Raw genomic sequence first — 22,455 nt, 5'->3', positions numbered from 1 at the left:
TTAAATTAGATTTAAATCTGATTTAATTTTTTAATTGAATTAAAAATTAGGTTGATCCAAGTCCTAATTGGACTAGGATTAGTTTTTTCTTGCACTTGGCTTATCCAATAAATCAATTGGACTTGATCCAATCAAGTCCAAACTAAATCTAATTAAATTATATTCAATTAGACTTAATCTTAACCTATTGGCTTAATCAAATTAAGCCAATTAGCAATCGAATTGCTAATCGATCCTCCTGCAACACTTGCACTAAGTTAAATGTCAATCGTATTGATCGTTTAATCCTAAAATAATTTTTAATCGTTGATCAACCATCCGATCGGATCGTGAACTCTAATGTGTGTGACCTCATAGGTCCGAACCTAAGTCGATAACACAGAAATAAATTTCTGTACCAATCGAAGTGACCATCTAGCAATGGTACCCGACGGCTGGATAGATCGAATGTATATAACAACATCCTTAGAATCCATGCGGATATAGTTTTCCATATAATTCATTTTCTTGACCAAAATACTCATAGGACACCTCAGAGTTCAACTGTCAACTCTGATCAGGTTGTCCATATTGTATTTCAAAATATCAAATCCATCTGATGGATTATCCTGGTCAAGATTTTGCTAAATTACAATACAGCGACTCATTTTTCTCCAACTCTTGGAGTGGTCAATCCCATCTTGATCACACTCCGACTTCACAAGTACTTGACTGTGCCCAAAAGTCTTTCATCACTGAATTAGAAATTCAGTTAGTCTAGTACCAAAGCACAGTGAGTTGCTTGCAAGTCGCTGAAGCGATCTCAGATTTAAGGGACACTTATACCTATATCCCATCAGAGATATTTTCGACAATAAAATGCTCCAGAGTTGGTCACGTTCTATGACAATGTACCCTTACATCGCACCTGTATGTCATACCAGTGTCTCCACACTCCTTGGTTAAGAGGACAACCAACCCATATGGCCTACAGCGATCTATGCTCGATAGAAGCTGTCGTCCTCATTAACAGCTTATCATTTGATCGTGAATAGTTTTAAGGACTAATCGATAAATCTTCTCTTTATCGAACCTAAATAGTCCTAAGGACTTCATCACAACAACGGAGTTCATTAGAAGATGAAAATTTATGATAAAAATATCAAAAATATATTTTATTTATTAATAAATCAATTACAATACAAGGTTGCTCAACCGTCAACAGGTTGACGATTGATTTTTGGGACATATTTTTCAACAAGTTCAATTGGAGCAAAGCTTCTCCCGATCTTGGAGCTATGTGAGGAGTGAGAGGTTGGCAAGGCCTCCAGGGACAACATTTTTATGAGTTCCGCATATGTCTTCAAATGGGAGAATTGATAGGATGAAGCCCATGTGAAGAAGCCTAGACCCGGACCCAGCAGCCAGGCCAGGCACAGCCCAGACCCATGCGCGAGCACAGCCTAGTGCGGGCACATGCGGGAGTGCTCGCGGGCCGGCCCAGCTCACTCAGGGATGCGGTGTACTGCGGTTTGCCGCATTCTCGTGGTCCACGGTAGGTGCGTGGACTGAGCGCCTATTTTTAGGGTGTTGCTCATGATCCATGGTGGATCGGTGTCCGTTTCTCTAGTGTTTCTCACGATCTACGAGATTGTTGGTGGACCAATAATGCGATCTGATGGTCTCTCTCTCTCTCTCCTGATTTTGATCCAACAGCTGATGGCATTTTTTCATTTTGTTTTGGGCTGTTTCATGATTGTTTGAGGCATTTTCTGGACCGTGCGATGCAGATCCGACCGCTGACTTGGAAGTTTCAATTCAACAGTGAAACGGAGTCCTTTTTTACGCGGTTTGGATCAGATTTCTCCATGTTACGAGCTCTATTTAAAGGAGGGGTCTCGGGAGAGGTTTGTAGTAGCCTGAGAGCAGTGAACACATAAAAATTTTGAGAGCAGAGAAAAAATAAGAGAGATTTTTTGAGAGCAGAGAAAAAATAAGAGATTTTTTTAGAGAGACGTGAGATTTTTTTGAGAGAAAAAAGTATTTTTTTTTGTAAAAGAGAATCTGTGTGAGCCTTTTATTTTTTCTCTAAATTTGTACTTCGTTGTGCCGTGGATTATTAATAGAAAAACGTTGAGGAGGTCTTGTCTGTGGACGTAGACCAACAATCAGATCGAACCACGTAAATTTAATATATTTTTTTATTTTTATTTTTATTGCTTAGTTATCTCTCCTATATATTTTATATTCTATGTTTGTTCTAGTTATCTTTCTTCTACAAAATGATCTTATTTTTGCTGTATTTGTGTGTTATATAGGTCGAGATGTATTTAATTACTCCATGATCGATCTTTTTATCATCAATTATATATATATATATATATATATATATATATATATATATATATATATATATATATATATATATATTGATAAATCATTATTAGTGTTCTTTTTAGCATCCAAAATAGGTGCAAACTTTTCTTTGGCTCCTGCTCTTTGAGTGAAGCAAGCTCCAACAAAGTTACGTTCGTGGCTTTTCAATTTGACAACGAGGATTCCAAAACCCTTCTTTTCGGGAACCTAACAGACTTTCTCCATTAAAAACCAATCACTCTTTTGGGAGTGGGAGAAGACTTCAGGTGTTTGCAGCCAACCAAACTCCACCACGTGCCAATTATAAGATTTTCCTGCAATTTGTTTGCAGAGCATCAGCCACATCAAGTCTTCCTTTTCATATGACAAAGCCGAACTATCCCATGCTCGCTGCAAGACCATTGTTTGATTAGTGTGAAGTGACTGAAAACTAAGGTAGAGGCGAGGCCTGGAGTACATCAATCAAAACTATCCAAACCATGGATGACGTCTAATCATCTCTAAAACAGATGTTGGATGGTGACGAGTAGAGTGACACCGGCATCCTCTTCGCATTGCCCCATCCTCACCTCTTTGTGCCTTTTTTTTCACGTGACAAGAGTCGAGACAATTTGGGGAGCCATGACCCATTTTGCTTGTTGTGGATGAGGTGGCTGAGCCTTTGCAAAGAGACACCAGTTGTATGGTGCTGGTTGGGCATTTAGTAAGGATTTAAAATCACAATCATTCATTTTGTATGAGCTAGAATACCATGCTTAAATTCTTGCGTGCAGGTAGGATTTCAAAGTGTAGGATGGAAAAACGAGGAGAAGAAATTTTCTGACAACACCCCTCAAACACGGTATTGATTTTAGTTTCCCTTTTAGATCAAATGGATACAAACTTTCTGAGCCAAAAATAGATAAAAATTTTAAAGAAAACTACATAATATAATTTTAATAGTTGTTCATTCTTTGAAGAGGGATATTAGAGGGGCTATGACCAATTTGTTATGAGCAAGACCATATCGGGATTTAGATGGCACGTGGAGAGCTAGATATATTTATAGTTCACGTCGAAGAGGATGAAAGAGTAGCATTAGACCAGGCCCTACATGGCTGATTGATGGGTACATAAATCATTTATCAAATCCTCATTCCTTTTGAACTAGTCATGCGCCTTATATTCACTACACGTACTTTATTGGTCTAAGGAATCATAATTATTCATTGAATTAATAATTCTTTTCTTTTAAATTGATCACTTGTGCTACATGTACCACCAATATTTCATGGATAAAAGTTCTCATCAAAATTTTTCCTTGTTGGATGGTTTATCATTTTATCATTGGGGTTTGGACCTCTTCGCGATGTGAAGACGAATGCCAAACGATGAACGAATGCTTATTAACTAGACATATTGCTGATTTACCAAAAAAAAAAAAATACTAGACAAGTTGCTGGTTCCCAAAATGCATTATATATTTTGAATATCCTTTTGTTGGTTGATGGAAAAGTAGGCATCCAGCAAATGCCTTTTTTTTCTTTCGAGTGCCTATAAAAATTGAGAATCATTATATAGCTTTTATATTAAATAAACTATATAAAAAATACAAACTCAAATAATAGTGTACAAATGAACCATATGCATTGTAGAATGATATGTATTGTGGAAGGACGATATTAGTAATCCCACATTAGTTATAAATGAAGAGAGAATCTGACTTATATAGAATGGGATCTTCTTCTCTTATGAGACATCTTTTGAAGTACAAAACTATGAGGACTAATATCATAGCGATTAGAGATCAGAGTAGAGAATACTTCATGCGCGTAGGAGCGGAGATCGACTCATCGGATCTATGAGTTTTTGAGGAGTTATGTTGTGGTATAGGAGGGAAGGAGGGTATTATTAGTCCTAAAGCGGATAATACCTCATATATGTGAAGCGAAGACTAATTCTTCTAAGCCATGGGATCTTGATTGCAATAATATGAATATTGCACCTTACATGGGCTTGCACAACAACTTGCATTGGAATTAATGTACGCATTTAACGTCCGCAAAGAATTTTTAGAGAAGGTATGCGTGTCTTATTGCAATATATATTATATTCTCCTCTTATAAAAGTATTTTGGTAGATATGCGTGAGCCCACAGCTCGTGCTCTCGGAAAGCAACTAGCTCCTCTTCAAATAAACTTGGCCTGGGTAGTTATTCTTAAAAGTAGGCCCCATTGTACATTGACATTGTGTTCATCACTTGATCTACACTCAAAATAAAAAAAACTCAGAGCCTCTTAGATTATTCTCTACTACTCAATCATCCTGTCTACTATTCAAAAACTATCATTAAAAACAAAAAAAAACTACACTCAGAAGTTAATGGTATGTTAAGATAAAATAACTAAGACCAACTTGACAGTGCTAGTGTTCATCTATTTTCGGAGTTGCCTCAATAATCCCAGACATTTTACCAAAAAAAAAAAAAAAATCCTAGACATGACTTGCCAAAATGTGCTAGTAAAGTTCCTTCCATAAATATTTTAAGGCATTTTGAATATAACCCCCTAACGATTAATATCATAGATATTCCTTTCAATTTTTGATAGTCATGTAAACCATCTTACAAAAATTCAGTTGCTTGTAAAGAAAATCGCGCATTAATATTGTTAATACTGTATCATAGACAAAGAACATTTTACAGATACTTCTCTTCAAGATGTAGTCAGAAGTAGCCCAACGGGTGAATTGCCTCGAATATTTTTATTTCTCCAATCTTCGAAACTTACACAGAGTAAGAATAGCATTAAAAATATGTTCTACCAATAAAAAAGAATAGCATTAAAAATACGCATACACAAGTTCAGGCGAGGTTGCCGGTCTCGGTCGTTCCAAAACGCTATTTCTCAGCTACACAAGCTGACGGAAACAAAAAAATTGTCAGACGCGGGACCCATCCCTTGGCAATCTGGTGGTCCAACCTACAGTTGGCTCCACCTGGCCAAACCCGGATTCCGTGACCGTCGGATCCGATATCAAAACGGTGAATCCCCCTTTCCCAATATTCCCCACGCGGCACCCAGTTCCCTATGCCTGGTCCACCCCAATATTAAAACTCCACCAACCGCAAGGCCGACGCGTGTCCATGCCCGCTGTGGGGTCCACACCCTCCTCCCATTGCTTCCGCCACTCATCCGCGTGATATTTGGCGCCGTTTGGACGCCGTGCCCGCAACGTCACCCACGCGTCCCGCACCAACCGATACTAAATGTGGGGCCCTTCGGAGGCGGGCAGCCGATCTTTCACGTGAAAGGCCGTCGGGGCCTTTCACGCGCGTGCGATCGCTTCGGAAACTACTTTGCGATTCGCGATCGTGCCTGATCATCCGTTATCGTATATACCAAGATGGTCGTTTGGAGCAAAAGACCTGGCAGGCAGTCAACCAGGAGTGCAATTCTCGAGGGCCCCACAATCCTATAAACCGAGTCTGGCTTCGGGTTTCATCTCCCTCATTTTACTTTGCCTTCGGGTGGCCGCTGGGACCCGGATCACGTAGTGGTGAGCCCCACAGGTGACGTGATGCATGATACGGCGGCATTTATAAGAGCCGGGCCGGCTTGGGCCCCTCAATGGGGCAATTTTAGGGTGCCTACTGCGGAGAGAGGAGCAAAGCTAAGCTAGTCCATATTGGGCCGGCGGAGCCGGGTGCGTAAATCGGGAAGAAAAGTTTGAAGTTTCGCGGGGGAGAGCGAAAAGGGAACGAGGGGAGGAGCAGGACGGGAATCCCCATCCGCACGCTCCACCCCTTTAATAATCTTCCATATATCTCCAGCTCCCAGAATTCCCAAATTGACCCTGGTCGGCATTGCCCACAGTTTGAACCGGTGGACCCTGGTTCGGTTCGGACGGCCGGTGGGGTCCATCCGGGGATGCGAGTTGGCTCGCCGTGGGGTGGGGGAATAAAACTAGGTGGGGGTCGGTTTCTAGGGTTTTGTTCGCTCTCGCCTTTTGGTGTGTCCGAGTGATTTGTTATTTGGGAAGCGAGAGGAGGGAAAGCGAAAAGATGTGAGCTTTTTCGAAGCGGGGAGGACGGAAGCCGAGATGGATTCTCAGAAACAGGAGAAGGAGGAGGATGACGACCGCCGGAGAACCGACCTGAGAATGGCAGGCGGCGGAGGAGGTGGTGGCGGCGGGACGGCAGTGCCGCCCCCAGCTGCCATGCCGGTTCACCGATTGATAATCCCCAAACCGGAGCCGATCGAGATGATGAGCGGCTTCCAGATACTACGGCGGCCGACCGGTCGGACTAAGGACCGGCACACCAAGGTGGAGGGTCGCGGCCGGAGGATCCGGATGCCGGCCGCCTGCGCCGCCCGGATCTTTCAGTTGACGCGCGAGCTTGGCCACAAGTCCGATGGCGAGACCATCCGGTGGCTTCTCCAGCACGCGGAGCCAGCGATCATCGCCGCCACGGGCACCGGCACGGTCCCCGCCATCGCCACCAACGTCGGCGGGACCCTCAAGATCCCGACCCAGGCCCCGTCGACCGCCCCAGTGACCTCCACATCCACCCCCGCAACAGACGCTGCCGGGGAGGCCGGCAGGAAGAGGCGGCGAAAGCTCCAGCCCTCCCGGGCAGCGGGGGCCGGCGCAGCTGCTGCCGCTGCGGCGGCCTACTACCCCGTCCAGGACCCGCTGCTCCCGGGCGGCGGCGCGATATCCATATCCACGGGGCTGGCCCCCATCGGGGCGGCGCAGGGAATGGTGCCGATGTGGGCTGCCACTGCCGGCGGCAGATTGATACCGCCGGGGGCGCTGTGGATGATTCCGCCACCCTCCGCCATGGCGGGGCCGTCGAGCCAGCCACAGCTTTGGACTTTCCCGCAGGGCCCACAGATCATCAACCTGGCGGCGGCTCGGCCAATCCCAGCCGTAGCCACCCCCACGGCGGCAGAGCCGCCGTCGTCCACCACCGCTGGCGGATGTTCCACGGCGAGCGCTCTGTCGGCCGGAGAAGATAAGGCGGAGCTCCTACTGATGGGCGAGTCCGGCGAGCAACGCCACCGCCAGGAGCAAAATCAGGAGCAAAAAGAGAATGAAGAGGTGGAGGAGGAGGAGCTCTCTGAGAGCAGTCCCGAAGATTGAATTATTTTAACATAGAGAACTTCTCCCCCCTTTCTCTTCTTCTCCCTCTTTTTCATTTTTTTTCTTCTTATTTGCTGTTGAACTTGATTAACTTGGTCTGTAGTTCGGGGAAGCACGGCGGCCATGGACCATAGCTGGCCGTCTCCCTGTAGCGGTCGGCACGTGCGCACGTGCGAGATCCGTGTTGTCTAAGCTCTACTCAGCTGCTTTTTAACTCGTGTGGGTTGGTGGTCCCCGTGGCAGAGGTGGGGTCAAACAGCTAAGAGGGTGGGACGGTGGGTGGTTGGACCGTGGGCCGTGCCAGGGGAAGGTTGGGGGAAGGGCAGGGGAAGGCCGGAAGGGGAAGGGAAGCGAGAGCGTCGGTGGGCCACAACCTGTCCGTCATGTGAGGCGGGTGGGCGCGGGCCCTAAGGGCGTGAGGAGGAGATGTGGGGCGGACCCCGCTGCGTCCTCCGGTATGACGCGTGGTGGTCCCCGCGGTACCGGGCGGGTGGATGACGACGGCGGAAGGCAAGATAAAGGTGGAGGTTTTTGTTTGTTGGGTGGCGGGGCCCAATGGAGGTGTGTGTGGGGTGGGTGTTTGGGTACGCGTGTCCGGTGCTGGGTGGAGTCGGCTAGTTCGGTGGGGCGGTGGGACGGGGTCGCAGGTGGATGATACGTGGATGGGGTGACGTGGATACGGATTATCCTCTAGTTTGTTGCCCTTCAAAGGGTCCCACGGCTCTTGGTTCTCTACTGTTGTTTTTAATTGCATGACTGATGAAGATATGTTATATTTTCTAATCAGATGTACCACTTAGAATGAGGGTTTAGACTTGTATCCTTTTCTCTCTCAGCTAATCACAAGCTCTGTACGGTCTTTTGTAATGTAGCGGTGGAATCTTTATGTTGTTTTTGACTTGGTTATCTACATTTGTGCTTTTGGTGGGATCAGACTGAGAGACATTACATGGCTGCATTAGAATGGGATGAACTTTTATTTGTGGTATGTTTGGTCTTGACCCACCACCAAGGCTGGATGAAGTCCAAGCAAGTTGGTCTTGTTCAAATATTCTTCTGAATCCGTGCTTTCTTTATTGCTCGTTTGCAACCTCAGGAAAAAATGGCGCGTGCGAGAGTGGGGTTGGTTAGAAGTTGATTCAGGAGGGATCCGGACAGTTTCCGTGAAGACAGTATTCGGCATGGTACCTTTGTCAGTGGAAAGAGTTTAGTGCTTTTCAACTGCAGTCGAAAGAGTCAAGTTTGATCAGGCCACCATGGTGGTGGCAAAGCTACAAATATTTCAACTCTGCTTGGGAGTTGCTCGTATTTAATTATAGGATTTTTCTCGTTGGTTTGCACTAATGTTGGTTGTGGCAAATAACTCCTATATTAGTTTGAGAGAAGATTTTTCATGAATCAAATACTTCTGAGGGAATATTAGAGAAATACCGGCTGCATGAATATATTATGCAATATAAGGACCATATTTCTCATGCTTGCAACTTAAATAAGTTTTCATAGTTTTCAACTAACTGGGCTAAACGATTTTCACTTTTAAGGATGCATTGGGGAGGCAGGGAGAGAGGGAGTGACAGATGGTTTTTCATGGATTAATAACTTCGTGGGAACTGCAGAAAATGTGTAGTTGCATAAATAAATGATGCAACATAATGACAACGTTTCTCATACTCAAAGATTTTCACTTTTAAGTGCTTGCAATAATTGTGGTAATAAGAAGGGTTTGAAAATCTAATCAGACATACTTGATATATAACTCAGTCATATAAAATCTTGTGTTACTACTAGAATAGGTCTGACTTTGCTATTTCTAAAATTTTAATGAGATATCCTAACAATGATGTAAATAGAACTAATGGTTCACGATTCTTCTAGTATGGCTTTCTACTTATATTCTTTGGTTATTTTAATTTAATCACTGTTTTGCTGTCTATAAGAACAAGTTTTATCAATGAAGTCATTTTTTTACTTGCTCAAATACTAGTTGCTCTATCATTCTTGTTTGGCCAATTGGTGGTCCAAAGGTCCTATGATATTACTAAATGAGTGATTACATGTGTATAAATTCTGCTTCTTTTAAGCCAATTCTTCAGCATCCATATGTGAAATAATTAACAAAACTAAATTCTACTGAAGTTATAAATTTGACTTGAGCATCAACAGTGGCATATGTACCAATCGTTAAACTGTGAGTTATTAATAAGATTGTATAAATGATAAAAACTTCTAACTTGATTAAAAATTACTTTTGGAAAGCACATATTCATATATACTATCATGATTATATTTTGCTTGCACAAAAGAAAACACAAAAAACTAAGATAGCAGAATTTGTAGTTCGTGCACTGCCTATATAATATGTAAATATGCAAAAAGAAAAAAAATTAAATAGCATATAGATATAATTAGTGGTACGGTGTGATTGGGTCAAGCTTGGTCGAGCAAGCATCTAAGTAAGCTTGGTTTGAAATTACTTTCAAGCCAGAATTTTGGCATAAGTTTGATTCAGTTAATATTTAATAAAGCATAATTCAAGCTTGGTTGTAACAAAGCAAACATGAGGGTAATTAACTAACTTGCCATTCAAGTCAAGTGGAAATCAATTTGAGAAGTCCAAAAAAACCCATATACATGTGTGTTTATGTATATATATATACATACATGCATGCATACATATAAATATGTGTGTGTGTATATATGAGTGAGCGTGAGAGAGAGAGAGAGAGAGGATCCATATTTTGGAAGGATCTTCGATATTTATATAAAATCAAAAAATTTAAATAATACTTTCCAGCTAACTTTTTTTAGTTGAGGTCATGGATCCTTACAAATGATATTAGAGTCGTATCATGTGGTTTAAGATTGAATTTAATTGGATTAGAGTCATGAGACCCTTAGCTTAGGGAATGAGGCTCAGATGGAGAAATGTATGAGGCCTGCTAGTTGAGGAACATAACTAATGCATTTTAGCTAGCTTTCCGGGTGTGGGTCATCCTGTAGTACAATCAGCACATTTCATGGCACTCGTTCAAGATCTAATACTCTTTTATTTCTTTTTTCCTGTTGTCTTTTTTCTAACTCTAGTCGAGCTCAAGACCTCTCCAGCTGAGGAGAGGGATGCCAGCGGGTTGAGTGAACTTGATTGGATTAATCATGTCCCACAGAAGATAGTGTGGCGTTTTGTTGAAGTCACAATCCCTAGATGTGCCATGCATGTTGCTGAAAATCTAAGCAATCACTGCTTATCCGAAGTCCCAACCATATATTAATACTTATACATGTTATTGTGAAGAATTCCTTGTTTCTCGGCTATACAAATATCTTTTCCTGTTCCCCTTTTTTTTTCTTTTCTCTGAATCCCACCTAGCTTGGACGAGGTCTCAACAGTAACAGTGTTTGTCCCAAGTCCCCACATTCAATTCCCACCTTACATCCTCATGATTGAGAATCCCTCCTAATCTCAAAGCTCTAAAGCAATCAAAACAATTAATAGGTTCCTTCAAGGAGTAATTTAGCAAAAGCACTCTCTTGGTCACATGCATTCGTCAAAGTTGTCGGCACTAAATAATTGCAGCATCACTCGCTGCCAAAAGAAAATTTTACCTTCCATGAAATAAAGGAAACTTTAGTTGCTCTCTCTCTCTCTCTCTCTCTCCTCTCACATGCACACACTCTTAATGGAACAGGGTTCGACAACTTGCACTCAACGCAATCTATCAAAGAAACATGAACATGCACACACTCTTAATGGAACAGGGTTCGACAAACTTTGCAACTCAACGCAATCTATCAAAGAAACATGAACATGTTGCTTGGCGCAATCAGTTCAATCAAACACTAGAGCCCTGCCTTTGAACTACATAACAACCACGAACATATTTCCCAACCTTGAAGCACCATATGATTCCAGTGCATACCAACCGCTTTTGCTTCTGCACATCCAGCTGGTGGCAAAATGCCCTGAAGACAGAGACCATACACAGCTGAAAAAAGCATTTCGGCATAGCAGGTGCCATTGACCCACCTTTTCTGATAGGCATGAAAGAAACCGTCTAATTCGATGCAAAGATGCAAGATTCAAAGATAAAATATGTAACATCAGTTTGCAAAATGGATAGTTTAATCAACCTTACTTTGACATTTTTTGAATCAAAAACTTGTATTTATTTTGACAATCTGAAGTACCAGAACAATAAACTACATACAATCATAGAAGAACTTCCCCAAAAAAAATACTGACTTGCACATGCACTTTTCCACCAAAATCGAGGAAGCTGAAACAATACCTCACCAAGAAGTCCTAATCTACTCCTATGTTACACACAGTAACAACTGGATGAGATAAGACTCCACTAAAACATTCTCTTTGCTGTTCATAGTGCTGCACCAGATAGGAAAAGGGCTGCGACATGGTTTCAACCATCATTGTTATTACTTCATGAATAGATAGGCCATCACAAATTAAAACACAATTACGTCCATTCTCATCAGAAAAAAGGAAACAACTACATTCAGAAGCACCTGAGCAAACAGATATTCAATTTTCAGACAGCAGGAGTCTTCTGATTTGGTTTGAACACATACTTTATCAGGGACTCCTTGACGGACAGAAGCTCTGGGAATTCGTTCTTCAACTTGGTGGTATCAAGTTCATTGTTGCTCCGAGGGGCAACTATCACCTTTGCCTGCTCCTCTAGAGAAAAGTTCTTCCAAGTGAAGTTTGGATCAATGTAGTCTCTATAAATTTCCAAAATCTCGTTATGGCTAACTACACCAGGATTGGTGAAGTTCCAGATCCCGGTGAGATTTCTCTTTGCCATTTCAATGGAGATGGGGAGAAGTTCATCCAAGATTGTTATGGAGTTGGGAATGTTAACAACCTTCTCATACCGGGTGATCTTGGTGATGAAGTTGCGTGGATTTGAAAGATCTGATGAGATGGGCATCCTAACACGGAGGGTACAAACATTCTCATAATTCTTTAGCAACTCTTCAACCTATCAAGTGACAGATGTAGAAATCAGCATCAAGAAATCACAGTTATACACTAGCAGGAAATTTGCCATTACAGTATTAAAAATTTTATGTAATATACATCGTATGTTATGCAATGATATGAACCATCCAGTATGACTTAGGTGGAGGAACTGAAGCTGATAACACATTAGAAAAATCTGTCATGCAAGATAGAGTCCCCCAATCATGGTTTTTCGTTCCATTCTGTCTTATATATATTTTGGGATCACTAAGAGTGAAATTTATGTGTGCACCAACCAAGTCAAAGTTCACATTGAACTCCAAGAGTTACGATCAGTGATGTAGAGTCTTCATTGCCATCACGAGTTCTCCGATTATAAATTAGATTAAGATAGTAATGATTAATCTGGATTGAGTTTTAGAGTGAACTATTTGTCCTTCTTCTTGAATGACTTAACTGAGTTCATGGCGCTTCATATTGGGTTATCTCTCTCTACTTTTTCCTGATCATCCTCTCACCTCCATGTGCTCTGCTACTTCCTTTGCTCTCGTTAGAGATGGAATTTTTCTCCATCTCTTATTCCTTTCTATCCCAAAAACCATGAAACTTTCTCTTTTCTTCCTTTCTTCCTTAAGGACCTTAAAGATGCTTGGCATTTTGGAGGCATCTATTTAGGTTCCTGGGTGCCCTTTTGATTTTCTTATACCTACTCGCATCTTACCTCACAGATGAACTATCCGTGTAATGTTTACATCCATTCCGTGGCAGAGGAAGTTCTGCTTGTCTCAAGAGGAATTTCAAGTCAAATTTGACATGACATGTAGCTTGTAGTCAGGCAAGCAGCTAAGTGTGCTATTACCAAAGAGTGGCATTAGTAACTTAGTTAAGAAGAGCATGGATGAGTCTGAAAGTTAGGCGGACTAAGAAGGGCAGAAAAAAATTGACTTTCTAGAAAACTAATTAAAGGGAGGCCAGATCACAACAAAGAGCTAAGTAGCACTGCACTGTCATTTTCAACAGAGCGGAATTTTCAACTAATATGAAAAGTGGATGAAGCAGAGATGTGCTCCTAGCCTGTAGTATGATCCACACGCACATATAAAAAAACTGGCTTGATGCATGCATAGGCCATATGCATCAGATCTTACATTGAAGCAAATCTCATGGCAACAGCAAAGTCATTCGGACAAGCAACAAAAGCAGCTTCAAATATGATACTCTAGCAGCAACTGGCCAATTTCTATAACAAATCAACAAACAGTAAGAGACTGGCCGCCCTGTCAGAATTTTCAACAATTTCTACTAATTCTTTTACAATTTTTTCGCATATCTGAAAATCAACATCCATCCAATCTGGTTTCATGGGTAAAGACAAAATATCCTTTACAAGTAGTCATCAATGTGTACCATGCCCTAATCAAACTTGTAGTACCCACAATAAAACACATGGCATAAGTTTTTAATTTTACAGAGCATATTGCATATAGGTGCTAATATGTCTGCCATCATAATACTCAAATTGCAAGCTGCCTCATCAGCATTTTCTAAACACCACTCTATGCCCTCCGACCCAGGCAAATGAAAGGAAGCCTTCAGTGGCACCAACCTTACCGCTCAAGCTGTCCACATGTCCAACATTGTTTCCGACACCTGACGGCACCTGTCTAGCTGTCTTCCCTCACTCTTTAATCCTTCCTACACCTTGTTCAATCTCATGGCCTTCCGATCAAAGATCCTCGAATTCCACACACCAAAAATCTTTCTTTTAAACAACCAGCAAATGAACCAAAGCTAATCACATCGTTCCTCATCAATAAAATTGTTTTTTGAAGCATAGATGATCAAAACTCGAACATCATCAAGATCTAATAACATTACATCATAATATTCAACGAGATAAAGAATCCATCTTTCATCAATTAGATCTATGAAAACCAACGAACAGCCGAAATGATTTCAGATCCGGAGCTCGAGCAAACAAATTATTGAATCTAGAAACCAAAAACATAGTAAAATTGGGAGATGGAGAGGGAATGGATGGATCGGATACCATGGCCTTGGTCTTGGAGTAGAAGGATCCGGTGAAGTTGGGAGTGTCCTCCTCCTTGAACCCGATCCCGGATCCCAGCGGGTGGGAGTCATCATACTCGAAGATGCATCCGGTGGCATAGTTGATGAGCACCAGCCCCCGCTCGCGGCATACGTCGGCCAGCGTCAGCGTCCCGACCACGTTGGCTCGGATGGTCTCCACCCGGTGAGTCTCGCACCAGTCCACGTTGGGCCGGCCGGTCACCCCGGCCGCATTGAAGACGTGGGTCGGAGCTGCCGCCACGATGTCCGCCTCCACCTGGGACCGGTTCTCGAGCCGGCCAGAGCCGTACGCGTACGGGATGCCCTGCGTCTCGCAGAGCTGGCCCAGCAGGCCGCCGATCCACCCGGTCCGGCCGTAGATCAGAACTTCAGGCCGGAAGCCTCCGTGGTCGAACCGGTGGTCATGAGCCCCATGGTGAGATACAGGCGGAGATCGGGATCTGAGAGCGGGGAGTCGAGGGAGGGGAGTATCGATAGTGGCACCGGCGAGCGAGACTGGTGCCGGGTAATTATCATAGCCCGAGTTGATATTGTCACGTCATTTTTTTTTGGTGCGGAGGTTGCCTCTTGGGGACGGATGGTGGCCTCCGCATTGCATGCACCAGGTGCAATTGAACCGCGCAAATCCCACGGTGAATGATACGCCACGCGACCCTTGTATTTCACCGATTCCCGATTGCGCGCTCTCCACCGTGCATATGCTCCGAGATTTGCCCTGGTTCACTTGCACCTGCTCCGAGATTTGAGTAGGGAAGGGTGGAGATAGTGACAGCATGGTCTACGTTAGTTCATGGCAATAGAAAATCTCCTCGGAGGTGGGAGGCATAGGTGACTACCGGTTGTTTTGAGTAGGAACGTGACCGATGTTGGATGATGGGTAGGTGTGTGGTGTGCATCTGCACGAGGAGTGAGGGCAGAGAACTTTGCAGGAACCTAGCCTCAGAACCTCATAATACGTACGATTAAGTTTTTTTCTTTTTTTTAAAAAATTATTTTAAAATATAAAATAATAATTTAAAATTTTATAGCTAAGTGTGTATATATATATATATATATATATATATATATAAATAACAAATTTTAATGATAGTTAAATATATTAATAATATTTTTATCTTAGTTGTTTTAACTCTGCTGGATCGATACTGGAAGCCGTCGAGCCCCATAAGCCGATCTTAACATAAATTTAAATAATTAAAAATTTATAAATATTAAAAAATATAAAAAATTCATCTAAAACATATAATATTTTTAAAAAATAAAAAATTATCTAAAAATATATTAAAAACTCTAAATATTCTATATCTATGAACCAAATAAATCTAGTATAACTAAATCATTATGCAAAAAAAATTATGGAACAAAAATATTTTCCATGTAAAAAATATTTTAATATATTATTTTTGTTGGTGCATTAAACCAATCTTATACCACATGGCATTGTCACATAAGATCACCGAATTACTGATCTCAAAATTTAGAGTTGCCATGAATAAACTTGCTAAAAAGTAACAAGATCGGGAGTTCATCGACCTGAAAGAAGGTACATCGATAATATTTATATCTATAATATCAGCTTCAGGTGAGCTAATGATTAATCTCATCGGATTCACATCGGTCTGTAGTCGATGTCAGCTTCTTATTATCTACAGCAATCATCTTATGGAGTTTATTCATGATCCCTACAGTTAAGATACAGCTAGCCATGATCTCATACACAGCTAACAGATACAGCTAGATATGATCTTACTTCCAGCTAATACATATAGCTATACTCTACCTCACTTACAGCTGGCTATACCGCTTAACAAACTCCTCTAACGATCTAACAAACTCTGTAACAGCCTCACTAGCCCTTCTATAAATATAAAGCCAAAGATTCTCCAGTGGTAAGTTCTAATCCTAATTCCAAGACTAGAGTACACTATGCCAGTATGAACTTTGCCAGATCTTGAACAAGGACTCTAGTTCCTGCTCAGTCCAATTATTTAGTTCTATCCTCTTCTTGTGCTCTATTTTGTCGAAAAATGACTACCTAAGAGGAAGGGTGAATTAGATATTTAAAAATTTTAAGCTACTTGTGTATAAAAATTTAACAACTAAGTACTTTATAAGATAAGTAAACTACATGCAATAAGTAAGAAAATAAGTAAACAAACACATAATCACAAGCTCAAAGTTTTATAGTGGTTCAGTATCAAATTCGACACCTACGTCCACTCCCCAAGTAAACCACTTGAGAATTCAACTATAATTCACTATAAGAATTATAGTTCGATTATTTTTTTGGGATCACAATTTAATCCGATCAATTTTATCCTAGGCTCACCAATCACAATCATACAATAATTATTTTACACGGACTAACAATCAATTTCAATTGGTTTTACACTCGACTTATCAATCAAACCAAATACAATGTCTAACTCTAGACTTGGACCAATCCAAGTTTTTCATCCCAAAAAATTTGAAAACAAATACAATAAAAGTAAAATTTAAATGAGAAAGAAATACTCAATAAAGTTCGAGAGAAAGTTGGAGTTGCTTTATTTGTCAGCTTGGCTTCTTCTCTTTGAATACTTTGAGAGTTGGTGAAGATCTTCAATGCTTAACATCAAGCTTCTCTCACTTTGAGGATGATGGAAGGACTAAAAAATCTCAGAAAAATAACTCCTTCCTTTTATATTTTTCATCTCACTATAAATGCACTTGAATGTATATTCTAAAACTCTTCAAAAAGTCCTTAAATGCACAAAGAGTGTTCCCTTTTGAATCTTTGATGTTTCCCACCAATGCAAGGTACAAAGAAAGGCTGCAATAAATGTTCTAACCGTTGAGAGAAAGAAATGGCGTTGGAGGCGTTAGAGCAAAAAAAGCTATTCAAAAAAACTAGTCGTTATAGTTTTGGGTCGGCTCAGTTTCTTCTGAGTCGACTCGATTTCTAATGGATCGACTCAAATTTTATCTGGGTCGGCCCAGTATCAGGAGACTGAAAATTAAGCTTTCTGCCTTTTGCTCTGCTACTCAGTTGGTCGGCTCAGTCTGGAACTAGATCGGCTCAGTCTGGAACTGGATCGGCTCATTTTAAACTTGGTCAGCTCAGTGTCAGGAGGTTAAAAATTAAGCTTTCTGTCTTTTTGCTCCATTGCTCAGTTGGTCAGCTCAGTCTGAACTGGATTAGCTTAGTTAAACTGGGTCGGCTCACTTTGAACTGGATCGACTAACTGAATTGTTCCATGAAACTTCAGCCTTTCTGTCTTTTGACTGTTCTCTCCTACTGGGTCGGCTCAGTTTGTGTGCCAAGCATGCCATTGATATTTTGACAGCCTTTCTTCTTCAATTGTCTTTCTAGATTAGACTTGCTTGTTTACTTGATTTTATTCCTCATTAAAATTCTTCCAAGGTGTGTCTAGTCTATAGAGTTTTCATAAATAATTTGATTAGTGGTTCTCCATTTTGATTTCCCAAGAAACACTTGAAACAAATAAGTAATTTGAATTCAAAGCTACACATCCTCAAAAATCCATATTAGTAATCTAACAATTTATATTCAAATACTTTTGTTATCATCAAAATCAATCTCGGGGTTAACAATCTTCTCCTTTTTGTGATGATAAAATTCTTGAGTATACCTTTCTCTCAAATTTTAAATTCACTTCACTGTAATCACATCATATATATTCAATTTCACTTTATCATAAACTCCCCTGAGTATGATATATAAGTACAATTTGATTTAAAAAATTTGTATTGCTCCCCATTACTATGTGCCAATTGTTTTTTGGGTTTCAAAATTCAAATTTCACTTTGTTTCATCTTCAAATCAAATTCAATATTCACATTTTTACATTGCTTTGTTTCAAATAGTTTCAAATAGTCTCACTATGTGCCATTAGTTCTATAACCTGTCAATTGAAAATTTCAAACTTCAAAAAGTACTCAAATTCATCTCCCTTTTTGTCATTATAAAAAAGTGAACATTGCACATAATCAAAAGATCACCCAAATAGAAACATTGGCATATAAAACAAACTCCAAATTTTCATTCATTCAATATAAAGAACATATAAGATATGACATAAGCATGATCAAAACATAGGATGCTGGCATAAGAAAGGCTCAAAATGAACATATCACTACATGCATCCTCATCTAATGTAGGCTTAGGTGGGAGGAGGAAGATGGATCTATGGGCACAGAAGAATGTTGCCCAGCTAGCACCTCACGCACAGCAACCTTTATTGAAGTAGAAATGCTGTCAATCTGATCAACAACTCGCTGACAATGTCTCCAGATACTCGATCAACAACCCGTTGTACAATATCCTCAATTTGATCCTCAGTGAGACGAACAGTAGATGAAGATGCAACCGACTCTTGATGCATCGATCGGGCTGGATGCGGCACATGCTCTGGCACTCCTCTTCCTTCTACTCATCCACCTTTATCCAAGTACAGTCAGCCACCTTCTTGTACTTCATCCTCTTTAGTGATTTGGCATGGTAAGTGTCAAAATGCTGCAACAACTTGCACGATTCTCCTTCAACTCCATACCAAAATCTCTAAAGATCAAAGTCAAAAACATTCTATAAGGTAAAGCAGTCTTTACCCTTGAAATATTTTCTTACATTGTCCTCAAAATTACAGCAAGTAGATTAAACTTCTCTTTCTTAATCAAATCATATAGAATAGCAATATCTTTTGCAGTCACAAAGTCAAATCTACTGATTCTAGAGAGGAGAATCCTCGCAACCATATGGTGAAGAAGATGATGCTCTACTAAAAGATCTCTAGCATGTATCTCTCAAAGTGCATCGATCCTCTCTCCCAAACAATATTGTAACCCACTAACCTTATCAGAGAGTCTTATAGCTCCCTCAGTGGGTACCCTAAGCAATGATCCAATCTCTCTTTAGTCAAGTCAATTTTAATACTTTTACTTCAGACACAAAATATCTTGGACTAACCCTTGCATTTGCATACAATTTCCTCACTAAATTTGGGTAAGTGGCAAGTTCAGGAACAAAGATACTTCCATCTTTGAAATTTCAAAAGCTCCCCAATCTCAAAATCCTCAGTCTCCAGAAAATCAAAGTCAATATTTCTTCCCTCAGTCACTATCCTAGAAGAGAATCTAACTTTGACCTTGCATAGGAGAGGATGAAGATACCGAAGGAGCAGCGGCTGCTGGAGGAGAAGGAGATGGAGATGAGCTGCGCGGGCTGAGATGGCTCAACGCGACTGTCCTCGTGTAACTTGTCTGCCATTCACCATTAATCCCACGTCTTGACGATGGAAAGGGGCAATGATGCTTCAATCTTGATGCAATACATTTCTTGGGCACCATGGATCCAAAAATTCTCCCAAAAATATAGTGGATTAGGGTTCTAGGGAGGGTTTTTGGGGTTCCTAGAGTTCTTTACAGTGAGACACTCCAAATAAATCAAAAATGAAATGAAATAGGGCTTGTGAAAGTCCCATTAAAAAGTAGGATCCCAACAAACTGGGTTAACTAAGTTTAATTTTGAGTCGGCTCCATGCTGGGTCGACTAAAAATTTGGGTTGACTAGCAACTTAGTCGACTCAAATATAACCATGAATAATTCAAAAAATTCAATACTTTAAAAGTATTTAATTTAGTACATACGACAAATCAATCATTCATTTTGGCACATTTAATCAAATCAACAATTTGGATCAAATAAATTTAATTATTTTCTAATTGTGCAAAATCTTTTTCATTTAATGGCTTAGTGAAGATATAGCATTTGATTTTCAGTTGGTATAAATTCAAGCATTATATCATTATTTTGCACATGATCACTAATAAATGATGTCTTACTTTATATATTTTTTTTGAGTGTAATATTGAATTTTTAATTAAATTTATGGCACTAGTATTGTCACATCGAATAGATATGTTATTGTAGGTGATGCCATAGTTATCTAGTTTTGTTTGATTTATAATAATTGAGCACAATAACTCTCAGGAGCTATGTATTCGCTTCCATCGTTGATAAGACTATGAGTTTTGTTTCTTGTTAAACTAAGAGATCAAATTCATTCCTAAAAATTGACATGTATCACTTATATTTTTTCTATCTAAGCACAACCAACAAAATTAGAACACTATAACCAATTAATTCTAATGAAGATTACTTAGAGTACCAAAATCTATATCTTGAGTATTTATTAAATATTTAAAAAAAAATTAACTATAATTACATGGATTCTTTAGGATTAGATTATAACTTGTACATATGCATACACTGAACATTATATCCGATCTACTTACAGTTAAGTAAAGTAAGGATCCAATTATACCTCGATATAGCTTAGGATCCACTGCTTTTCTTTCAAATCTTAATCAAGTTTGCAGCTTGTGTTCATAGGGGTGCCACTTCCTCTAACATTCTTCATTCCAAATTTTTTTAGTATCTTTATGATGTACTTGCTTTAGTTGATGAAGATCTCCTCATTTGATTGCTTGATCTGAAATCTGAAGAAAAAGTTGAGCTCTCATCATGCTCATCTCGAACTCCCTGCATAAATCTAGTAAAATCTCTACACAAATCTTTATTAGTAGCACCGAATACAATGTCATCCATATATAATTGTACAATCAATAAATCATTATTTTTTTATAAATAATATTTTATCTAATTTTTTTAAAATTATTATCTAATAAAAACTTACTTAATCTATCATACCAAGCCCTAGATGTTTGTTTTAATCTATTTAATACTTTCTTAAGTTTATATACGTGATTAGATATTTTTTATTTTTAAAACTTAGAGGTTGTTCTACATAAATTTTTTCTCAATTATTCTATTCAAGAAGGTACTTTTGATATCCATTTGAAAGAGTTTAAAATTTATATAATAAGCAAATACTAAGAGCAATCTAATAGCTTCAAGTCTAACTGGGGTACAAAAGATTCATCAAAATTAATTTTTCTTCTTGATTGTATCCTTGTGCAACCAATCTAGCTTTATTTCTGATTATATTGCCCTTCTCATCTAGCTTGTTCCTAAGGATCCATTTTGTTTCAATTACTAAAAATTTTAGGTCTCTTAAATAATTTCAAACTTTATTTCTTTCAAATTGATTTAATTCTTTTTATATTGTTAAAATTAATTTAGATCTTTTTAGCTTTATAATATTTTTAGGTTTAAATGTGAAACAAATGCAAAATGATTCATGGCTTCCATAAGTGATGCTCTAGGCTTAACACCATGAGATGGATCATCTATTATTAATTTTTAAGGTGACTGTGATCATACCTCTATTTTTTAATAAATTCGATGTACCTTATTCATCTTAGAGTTATGGACCTTTTTTTCTATATCTTGCTCTTCATCTTTTTTTTTTGAAAGAGAGCATCTTCAAGTGTCATATCTTTCAATTTTTTTGAAGATGACCTGCATCCATATCAAGTTCTTCTTTTACTTTAAGAGAGTTAGTTTATCAAAAATAAATACACAGATTCCTCTGCAGCTAATGTTCTTTTGTTAAATACTCTATATGCTTTACTATGAGATGAATAACCTAGAAAGGTGCCTTCATCTAATTTTGCATCAAATTTTTTAGTTTATTTTTACCATTAATTAAAATGAAACATCTACATCTAAAAGTTTAAAGTATAAAATATTAGGTTTCTTTTCTTTATAAAGTTCATATGGAGTTTTTTTCAAAATAGGTCTAATTAATGCTCTATTTGCACATAATATATGGTGTTAATAGCTTCCACCTAAAATACTTTAAGAGGTTGCTTTCACAAAGCATGGTCCGTGTCATTTTAATTTAGATTCTATTCTTTCTTTCTACCATCCATTTTGTTGAGGTGTCCTAGGGGCTGAAAAATTATAATTAATTCTATTTTTAGAGCAAAATTTTTCAAACTTATAG

General features: G+C 39.6%; 2 protein-coding genes across 2 annotated transcripts; one reads left to right on the top strand and one right to left on the bottom strand.

Moving 5' to 3' along the window:
• Positions 1-6,188: 6,188 nt before the first annotated feature.
• On the top strand, positions 6,189-8,389 carry LOC105054159 (transcription factor PCF2). Its single transcript, XM_010935605.4, has one exon. It carries the CDS (start codon positions 6,436-6,438, stop codon positions 7,477-7,479), a length of 1,044 nt encoding a protein of 347 aa, XP_010933907.1. The 5' UTR covers positions 6,189-6,435; the 3' UTR covers positions 7,480-8,389.
• Positions 8,390-11,889: 3,500 nt separating this feature from the next.
• Positions 11,890-15,079, bottom strand: LOC105054160 (bifunctional dTDP-4-dehydrorhamnose 3,5-epimerase/dTDP-4-dehydrorhamnose reductase). Its single transcript, XM_010935606.4, is given in 3 exon segments — positions 11,890-12,476; positions 14,508-14,911; positions 14,914-15,079. Coding segments are annotated over 3 exon segments (1,008 nt in total). The 5' UTR covers positions 15,065-15,079; the 3' UTR covers positions 11,890-12,023.
• Between the last annotated feature and the right edge of the window lie 7,376 nt (positions 15,080-22,455).

This window comes from Elaeis guineensis, chromosome 11 (genome assembly GCF_000442705.2).
Source record: "Elaeis guineensis isolate ETL-2024a chromosome 11, EG11, whole genome shotgun sequence".
Taxonomy (NCBI): domain Eukaryota; kingdom Viridiplantae; phylum Streptophyta; class Magnoliopsida; order Arecales; family Arecaceae; genus Elaeis; species Elaeis guineensis.
This window is presented reverse-complemented; position numbering and strand designations above follow the sequence as displayed.

Coding starts and splice junctions, on each gene's coding strand:
- LOC105054159 (XM_010935605.4), top strand. CDS start 6,436: ATGGATTCTCAGAAACAGGAGAAGGAGGAGGATGACGACCGCCGGAGA.